The sequence below is a fragment of the Quercus lobata genome, chromosome 2 (assembly GCF_001633185.2).
Source record: "Quercus lobata isolate SW786 chromosome 2, ValleyOak3.0 Primary Assembly, whole genome shotgun sequence".
Lineage (NCBI taxonomy): Eukaryota > Viridiplantae > Streptophyta > Magnoliopsida > Fagales > Fagaceae > Quercus > Quercus lobata.
Window position 1 is genome coordinate 60,260,272 of NC_044905.1, and position 10,559 is coordinate 60,270,830.

Genomic DNA, 10,559 nt, shown 5'->3' on the forward strand with positions numbered 1-10,559 from the left:
AATTATTTAAAAAAAAAAAAAAAACATGTATAGAAAAGAAAAACACATCAAGGCCTAATCACAAAATCTACATATCTAAGCAACTTTAAAGCTAACTCTACAAACAAAGATGATAAAATTTTGAGAGGTTCATTTCTTGATACATTTTAGTTTTTTTATCTGAGAAATTAGTACATTTAAGTTGTGATATGAAAAATTAAGTATTAAAGAATTCAAATCAATGTAAACACCGGCCTACAAAAAGAGATTCTATATAAGCTCCCTTTTGGTAATAATGAATCAAGTTTCTCCAACATCATCAAATGTGTCAATATTATATCATACTGAATGCACGCCTAGTTTAGAGTACTAAATAATTACTCTTTACAAGTCATCAATAGACTAAGGGTGCTAAGACAACCAACTCATGACTCATGAGGCCAATCCAAATTCCAAACCAACCTGATCTGGATCAAACAATTTTTTCAGTTTGTTCGATCAGAGACAAGTTTTACAATGTCAAACCCGACCATTTTCAATCAAAGATTAGTTCCTATTCGCACCTACCTCAATTGATGAGTTCGCATATTGTTTCACCACACCAAACGTTATTCTTCCTTTTCTTTTTGTCCCTTAACAAAGATCTATTGTGAGATTCAATAGAGATTTTAAGATCTCTAGCAGATTGTATGGATATCTCAAGAAACCCATCAAATTTGCATTGAACTTAATCTCCATAAAACTTGAGCACCTCAATAGCACTTAGGGCCTGTTTGGTAAGAAATTTCTAGAATCGTTATTTAAATATTGTAGAAATACATGTGAGTGAATACATGTTGTGGTGTTTAAACACTGAAAACTGTTGTTTAAACGATTATCTGGACCAACCTGATCTCTAACATAGCCTCAGTGGATCAATCGATAAGCCATGGTGTCTTAATCAATATTGGTTGGATTGATACTCAAACCTGTTGTAATTAGATCGATTGATAAGTTGACACTAAACCTAAGTCAGATTGACCTATGGGCCCTATGACTATGAGCACCCCTCATATCATTCTTTTGCTAATTATGTCGTCTCTACGTGTAAACTCTTGTATGGCTTAGCACTCACTGAATTCAAACATTATATCAAAATTCGTTTTGTCCTGGTTCCTTAATTAGAGCTTCTCATGTATAATAATATATTAAAAAAAATGTAAAATATACACAATTTTATCTAAAAATGATCCACATTAGTATGAGTATAATTATGTAAATTTACCAGTTTGCTATAGTAACTCGTGTAAATTTATATTAACACTATTCATTTTGTTTTTAATTGTTTATTCTTTCTTTATGTATTTCGAGGATGAAGAAATAAATAGAATGGTGATTATTATGTGTGAAAAAAAAAAGAAATGATTTTAAAAAATCATGAAAATTTGATATCTTAATGAAATGTATTGTAAAATATATAATCTGATTAAGTTTTTTGAAAAATGAATATGTAAAATAGAAAAAATAAGTTCTTATGTTAAAATAGACAAAATTTTTTGCAAAAACTGATACGAATGCTCTAAAATTGTAATCCAACAATCACTTCAAAAATTAAAAAAAAAAAAAAAATAGAAGTAATAATAACTCTAAAAACACTACAATTTTTTTTGGTAAAATATTTTACGATTATTAATAAAAATTAATTAATTTAACTATTTTAGAAATGATTGTCCACCGAAATTGAAGACAAACCACATAGTCGCAACTTGCAAGAAGTCACAAAAAAGCTGTTTATTTTCAAACTTGGAAATCATGCAAAATTGCAAATATCCCACTGAGAGGTCAGTGTGAAAGATTGGCAGTAGCCAGTACTAGGTAGTTTCAAAATGATGATGATTGATGACTGATGAGGGAGGCAGAATGGCAATAATGGCCCCACTCTCAGAAAACAAGCACCATGCTTTTATGCGTGTTTTTTAAGACCGCGTCCGTTGGTCCAATTAACGTAGACAAGAATAGTTTATTAGAACTTTGTTTGAGTCAAGGCAGGCTCCACTCATCACTGCATCTCATGGCGTCAATCTCGCCATGCTTATGTCTACGCGTCTATCCTAAGGTCCTAAGGATTGGTTCGGTTCCAATTTAAAAATCAATAAGTACCGCAATTCTTTTTTCTTTTTCTTTTTTCTCTTTTTTTTTTAATTATTAACTATGATGATTCTTTATTATACCAATTAGTATTTAATATATACGAAATTTGAATTCTAAATATTTCATTTCTCTACAACAAAGTTTTACCAATTAAATTAATTGTAATAAACTACTATAATGCTAAGCTATTGCCTAATTGTTTCCGTGTATATGAAAAAGAGGATTTTGTGAACTATAATGCTACCAGAGGCTATTGGCTATTGATTACAAAACTGTAACTTATGCTTCTTTGAGTCAGCACAGAGACTAGTGAATAAAAAAAAGAAAAGGTAAATCCAGTGATGACCCTAGATTAGAATTGGCAAATAGATTAGTACTAGCAATAATTTACCACATAAGATTTATTGTGAAATTAATGTGTAAATAGAATTATTCTTTTTTTTTATTCACAAAAATTCTAAGATATGTATCAATAACTAAATTAACACATCTAAAACATATTTGAAGCGCATATTCTTAACTTTGAATTATATGATGAGACACCATATAAAAGTGATGCATCATGCATGTTTTAATTATCCTTTCGTAATTCTGTCTTTTACCTAAAACATATATATCCTTTCGTAAAATAAGCTTATATTATGTTAGTCTATATTTTTTTTTTTTTGAGAAATATATATATATATATATATTTTTTTTTTTTTTGAGAAACTATTTTATTCTATTTGAAGTTTAAGTATATAGTAAGTAAAAGAAACGACCACATAAAATAGTGTAAGTATAGTAGTAAAGGAACAGACCACATTAATAGAAGACGACATATCAGCACTTTTTCTTTTTAGAAGAAAGTTATTAAAAAAAAAAAAAAAAAGACAAATATTATTTTAGTTCAATGATGTTAACATGTTTAATTTAATCAAAACCCTTCATCTGAAGGCTAGAACTATTTCAGATGAATGTATATTTAAAGTCTTTTACTAAATATTAAGTCAATTGGGACCTTATGTGATGGATCAAGATCTTTAAATATAGTAAGCAACACAGGAAAAACACATACTTATGTGTCCTATCAGTGATTGCATCCAGCGACTACAAATGAGTTTGAAACTATCAAATTCAAAGCAAAGCGAAACCGTGTGCTATTTTTTATCACAAACCTTCACCACGACATCCTAAATACTCTAGAATTTCGCATCATGTCAACACAGATCTCAAGTTACCTATCCTCTTTCCAATTTATAAAAATAAAAATAGAGAAATGACAAATTAATTAAATGCATGTTTTCTCAAAAAAAAAATTAAATGCATGTAAAAAATCAAAGTAAATCATTTTAAAAAATAAAATAGACTTTCCTAGAGCTCATTGGTGACAGGATATTTATTAATAAACCATTTTAAAAAGTAAAAAGGACTTGCCTGGAGCTCAGTAGTGACGGGATACTCATCCATGTCGACGTAATTCTTATTAACGGAAGCCATGATGAGCTTATCACATTCGGGCTCCATCCATGTGGTCACGAATGAGGCTAGGTTTAGCCTTGGATTCCCATCCAACATCAACTCATCGTTAATGATCTGAAATGCTGCCTCCTTAGGGATCGAGTTCTCCGGCATTCTGAATCTAAACCACAATCATGTGCATATCACAAAACATGTTACGTGCCCATCATATGTATTTATATGTTTTTCTAATCAAAGTGTGATTATAATTAAGGTGAGACAGATCTGAGTATATAAATAAATGTGATTGAAGTATCTATAATTCAATATAGTTCGATCAAAAAAAAAAAAAAAAAAAAAAGAAAGAAGAAGAAGAGAGAATTGAAGTATGTAATGGATTAGAAGGCATAGAAGCAAGATATGATATTAATTCACCTAGGAAATGAGGTCCGAACATATCGAGATGCAAAGGTTGAGTGAATGGTGAAATTATCAGAATTTGATGTTGTTTTGGAGAGAACCATGGTGCAAAGAGAGAGTGTATGAGAGAGAGAGAGAGAGAGAGAGAGAGAGAGAGATGAACTGAGGAATTGGGCAAAGCTAAAGGACTTAAAATAAAGTTATAGGAGAGTGATGGGGTTTGCATTAATTAACCCATCAACCGATGATCAATAGATGCGTGTAGTGTTCATCAGTTTGGATGAGTGAATTACGCGTAGTTCAAAACAGAAATATCCATCTGTAATAATAATATAAAATTGATGATGCCAACTAACTTTGTATTCTATATCTTATGCCTTCTAATTTTATACACTTCATTATTTCAATATATATTTTGTATTTAATGACATATTATTTTATATTTAAACTTTTTAATGAGAATTAAACCTTTCATTAAAATTAAAATCTTGCCATATCATAATTTCTTTTAATGGTAAAATATATATTTTCATATAAACTAAATTCCTAATAAATGTTTATCAATAACTAACCTACTTAGTAAACTACTCGAAATTTTAATTTTATTTTAGTCAAACTAAATTAAATATTGTAATAACCACAAATAATTGACTTAGTGATTCCTCAAGCCTCTTAATATTCATGGTTTCACATGCCTAGGCAATTACTCCTTATAATGACACACACCCAATTGAACGATACTTGGAGATTTTTTTTCATCCAAAAAAAAAAAATCTCAAAGTTTCAAACTTTAACTTTAGGCCATATAACCAACAAACAAAGTTCCAACAAAGCAAGAAGCAACCATTTTGAGTACTCCAATCAATACTAGCCCAACACGTAATTATTTTGGACGTGTGTACCTGGGCAAAAGCCAAAGTCTTGTGTTAATGAATGCCTTTCATTTTCCATCTTTTCTTCTTTGACCACCATTTCTCACCCAAGTTCTCTTTAATTTGCCGTACGCGTCAGGCTTCTCAATTTTATTTTATTTTTAATTCAAAAGTTAGGAATCAGAGATTTTAAATTTTATATATCTCCCGTGAAAATACTAGGAGATGCATACAAGGCTCTTAGGACTTATTTGTTTATTAATATTCTCTTAGGGCTTCTTAATTTTTATGAATGAACTATGAAGTTAGAATCATAGGAAACACTTGTATTTTTTGTTATTGATTTAATTGTCTGCATTTTCAATAATGTTCCAATTTTTATAAGGACATCAAAGGCCGGGAAGCAATTACACATTATCATTCTCTTTTTCTTTTCTTTTTTTATTATTAATATGACTGTAGGTGCATTTTTGTCTGTGTGTACTGTGAATGAGTAATTAACAAATAAAGACAAAAAAAAAAAAAAAAAAAAAACACCTCATAATATTACTTTCATTTTGATGCCTAAATTTAATTCCGCAGATCGATGATGGCGAAATGTCATAGATTAGATCAGATGCCACTAAATATAGTTTAATAGCTAGCGTGAAAGACAGTAGTAATATGAATTATAGGAAGTTGGAAAGGTTTCACCTAGTCCGGAGCACAAATTATTAGGTACCAAAGAACTAATTAACTGAACCCATTGACAATTATTTGATATGTTTTTAAATCTCAATGGGTTCAATACATATGAGCACTAGACCCAACTCTTACTGGGGTACAAAAAGACTAGAGACGTGTGCTATAAAATTCGAACCAACTCTGTCTAAGGAAAAGAAAAATCACCAAGAAAGCTGGATGGGGTTACTAGAGAGATGGCATGGGAGTTGCCAAGTTGGACTAGCTCAATGACCATAACATAAACCTATATTTTTTTTTTTTTAGATAAATTTATAAACAAAGTATTAGGTAAAGAAAGAGAATAGGATCCCTTTTTGGACGATGTAACGTGCTCAAATTATTTTTATATTTTTATACAGTTTTTAGGGTATGTTAGATCTTGTTTTCAAAAAAAAAAAATTCATAATTTTTCAAATTAAAAAAAAATTATCAACATGATAATTTCAATAATTTTTGTCCTTAAATTTTAAAAAAGCACGTTTGGTTATTGTTTTTTAAGTAATTTGAAAAAATATACTTATAAAACAATTAGACAAGTGCAAAAATGAATTACCAGATGTATTGCCAAAGGAATTTGAAAAAAAAAATCTTAAAGGTTAAAATAGTACATAATTTTTACTATTATTAGTTAATATTAAAATTATGTTTTCTAAAACTTTTTAGCTTTCAGTTCAAAGAAAACAAACCGTTGACAATATCAACTTTGTAAGTTATCTTTATTTACTTTGAAAACAAATTAAAATCTGTGTTTGGAAACTTCCAACCAGATAGTTTTCATTCACTTTTATCTTCTTAATTTGAGAATAAGCTAGTTTCAAGATTAATTATCCATAAAATCAAAACCTTAAAATGCATATAGTAGTGCATTTTTTTCACGATTTTATTTATTTGTGTATATATATATATGATCTGGTATGCTATATATATATATATATATATATACATACATATATGATCTGGTATGCTAACATCTTAGAGATACATAGAGTTCTCTATCATCATTGCATCTGATGATATGAAACAAAACAATTATATCACCAGGTTATCACTAAAACCTGCTTTCAATTACTAAATCTCATTCAATCAAAGGGGAAAAATATATATAATATGAACAATTGAATGGATCAGAAAGCTTAGGAATGAGATTAATTACCTGGGAAGGGCAGTCCTAACATAGCGAGAAGCGAAGGTTGAGTGAATGGACTCATCGGACTTTGAAAAGGTGTTGGAGAGAACCATGGTGAACAGAGAGAGAAACAGAGAAACAAAGAAAAAGTGTGAATGAGAAATGTGAAGGAAGAAGAAACAAGAAAGGGGCGAGGACTGAGGAAGACACAGGGCGTTAAATAAACTATGAGGAGAAATAGTCACGTTTGAAGTAATAGTCATAGTCAATTAAGAATAAACATTTTTTTTTTTTGAAGAGAGTTTTTAACCTATAGCGTCCGCTCCTGATGATAGCTCTTTCTTATCGGACCAAGACACCAATCAGTTTTTGGTGTAGGCAGGAATTGAACCCCAAATCTCTTATACAACCATCAGAAACTTTACCATATACTCCATTAATTTCTTTCTAAAGTGGTACATGGAACCATCATGGCATTTGTATGATGTAAAGTTGCTTAGTTTATATATGTTTGTTATGCTAGTGGGTATCTAGTTCATCTTTTTTTTCTAAAGGTCAGTTTTTCTCTTTGAAGTTTCTAGCTTGGACTTTTTGGAAAGATTCCAATTAGGCCAATCAAATGAGCTGTTAGCCCATTCTCAAAAAAAAAAAAAAAAAAAAAAAAAAAATGAGCTGTTAGCCTTTTGGTGAGTGACTCACATGTAAGTGTAACATAAATAGAACTCCGAAAGTAATGCTATACTTTACCATATTAGTAAAATTCAACAGATTGTTGAAAAAAAAAATTATATAAAAAGAAAAGGGAGGGTTGGAGACACTTTTCTATGTGTTATCAGTGGCAGAGACAGAAATTTATATTTGAGGGCCAAACATAAAATTAGATAACTAATTTTTTTTTCTCTATGTATATTAATTATATCCATACTAATAATAATGTACATAAAATTTCATAGTTAGAACCCAAAAATATACTATTTCTAAATTACCTTATTTTTAAATAAATAAAAAAACGAGTTAATAGTCTTAAACTTGTCCATAAACCTAGATTTTTCAAATTAAATTATCACCCATTAAATATAATGACTAGATTTTAAAAAATACTAATAATTTAAAGATCGCTAAACAAAAGACAAACAATCATTCAAATTTTAATACATAAAAAAATCTAATAAACTACAACCAAATACATGTTATATTATTTTATCTATAAATTAAATGATAAAAAATAGTATAATTTAATCAGATACATTTATAATATTATGATATATTCATTATTTTAAGAACAAATAAACATATGAGAAAAGTCATATGAAACAAAATGAAATAAAATAAAAATACCTAGAAAAATGGGAGTAGCCTACACGGCTACACACTTGCTTTTGTAGAAAGGATTTCAATCATAGTCGTGGTTGTCTAGTGGAGGACGATAAGGATTAAGGTCTGCAACTATTTATTCACTTGTTTTATTACATTGTAAATGATGAAAAACTAGATGGAGCTGTGAGAGAATGAGAGTTGAGATGCCAGAGGGAGACAGAGACAGCGAGAGAGAGATTCACCCCTGTGGTGTGACGAATCAAAGCCTTCTTGCAACCTTGCTCCTTCAATCTTTCTGTTGTTGTGACACAAGTTAGCTTTATAAGAGCCTTAGTACCCGGTCTCTCAAATGGTATATGTTGATATATTTTAGCATCAAACACACAAAATGCCCCATTAGGTCTTCCAATTGTAAAAAAATTTACAATTATGCTACATTACCATCCTACTTTTATGATGGTACTATAGCACCATTCTTGTAACACCCCATAATTTTGATACTAATTTAATTCTTATATGTAAATTAAAAAGGGGGCTCACAATTGAATGGATTTAATTGGTTTGGGCCTAAAATATTTAAATATGATAATTAGTATGGTATAAGAGGCCCAAGTGAGGTGGCATAAGTAAATATATGAGCCTTAATAAGCTTTTAAAAACCCTAGCCTTTTACCTCTTATAAAAGGTTAGGTTTTCTTTTGTTTTAGCCACAACACACTATTGAACAACTTTTTTTTTCTTTCTAATTTGCAGCTGAACGTAAGATTGCAACAGGTATGGTTTCCCTTAACTCTAAATTTAGGGAGTTGAATATTTAATGGCTAGACTTGTCCCACGTTTGCAAGAAAGAATTGTGCTTGAAATTACTTTAGTAGATAATAGGATAATAGGCATCACTTTATAAAACCTAACCTATCAATATATTAAAAGAAAAGGGACTTCTAGGCATATGTTTGACCTGTCAATCTCCACCTATCCTTATATTAATGGAGAAGATAATTTATAATTATTATTATATTAGAGTAAGAATGATGCATATAGCCCTTTTGTTTTCCCCTATTTTCATCGTCAGATATAGTCTTGACCTTTCAGCCACTAGCAGGTTGAGATGCCTCCTTAAAATAAGAAATTTCCAACAAAGAAAATATCTAGATATTTCTTATATCCTTTCCAATGACATCAAAATAATGTTTTCATTGTCTTTCCATATTAGCAAAGAAAACATCCACTAACTAGGAATGAAATTGGGCATTAAAGAGGGAAAAGAAATTTGAGCAAAACTAGGCCCTACATATAGTTTGAATTATAAGGCAGCCTCAGTACCGCAATCAGAGTGGTACAGAGAATCTAACATCTCCGTAGGCTTTAATATTGATAGATTAAACTATTTAAGTGTGAAAATTGATTTTAAGTGGGAAATTCGTGTATTGATGAACCTATTTTTGGTGTTGCTAGGTTCTAATTCTACTGATTTAGTATGACTCAATGGTGGTTGATTTCATATTTTTGCAAATAAGAGGTAAGTGGTGTTTACTAATTTTGGGGGTTTTTCCTAAATAATGTTGAGTATCAAACTATTCTCGTATCAAGAAATATGTTGATATTCTATATATAAATTGATATTTTATAAATGTTTAATTCGCACATTAACTATTCGTTTTATGAAAAACTTGTGGGACAAACTAAATTTATTTAAACTTGTATGTGTGAATATATCTTTATATTTTTGAGAATTATGAATGGATTATTTTTGTGAGCATATTGAATATGTTTTGAAAACCTATGGTAAGTCGTAACTAAAATCTCAATATTGTATTTAGTCCTTAGCAAGGGACAGTCATACTACAGCCAGTCCTTAGTAAGGGACAGTCCTAGAAGGGAACAATGCACATTTGATAGTTCTTTAGCAAGGAAGTATACTATTGAGGATCCAAAAAGGAAACTCCTTAGCAAGGGAGTGCACTTTTAGATTCCAAATGAGTCATCCTTAAAAAAATGGATGAAAATGAGGTTCTAATCCTAAAAGGGGACAACATAACCCTGTCAACGGGACGTAAACGTTAACCACGAGAAAAGCCTAAGAAATTGTTTATATGATGGTATTGATATATGTATTATGATGGCTCACAAATAAAGATATTTTTTTTTATATATATGAAGTACTTGATAATAAAATATTGATGAGTTACAAGTTATGAATTTGTTGTAAGAATTATTTATTTGAAAGGTTTGTTCCCACACCCCAATATTATTAAATTCCACTTATTGAATTATCTCACCCCCCCCCCCCTTTATTTCCCCTTACAAATACATTAGAGGGATTATTGGAGTAGAGATTCTTGAAAGAAAATAGTTACGAATTATTTTGTGGAACTAAGGATTTTATTATTATTTTTATGGTATTAAACATTGTAGTGAAGAATTATTTTGAGGATGTTTTATATTTGGTGGATTAGAGCTCTGACATTTGTGATGAGATTTTAGGTTGTTGGTTGCTTTTATTTAATATTTTTTATGAATTATTTAGATTGAATAGACTTTTATTATTTATG

General features: G+C 29.7%; 1 protein-coding gene across 3 annotated transcripts in view; it reads right to left on the reverse strand.

Moving 5' to 3' along the window:
* The window catches only part of LOC115976019 (glutamate decarboxylase 1), an 87,726-nt gene extending 80,810 nt beyond the window's left edge, over positions 1-6,916 (reverse strand). Inside the window, exons 1-2 of one of the 3 annotated variants that reach the window (XM_031097089.1) lie at positions 6,718-6,901; positions 3,526-3,730 (exon numbers count right to left, since the gene is read on the reverse strand). In XM_031097089.1, coding sequence (XP_030952949.1) covers positions 3,526-3,730; positions 6,718-6,803 — 291 coding nt within the window. In that variant the 5' untranslated portion in view covers positions 6,804-6,901. Of the gene's footprint in view, positions 1-3,525; positions 3,731-3,984; positions 4,130-6,717 lie in introns of those variants that run through there. The other 2 variants (XM_031097087.1, XM_031097090.1) reach the window with 2 other exon arrangements.
* Between the last annotated feature and the right edge of the window lie 3,643 nt (positions 6,917-10,559).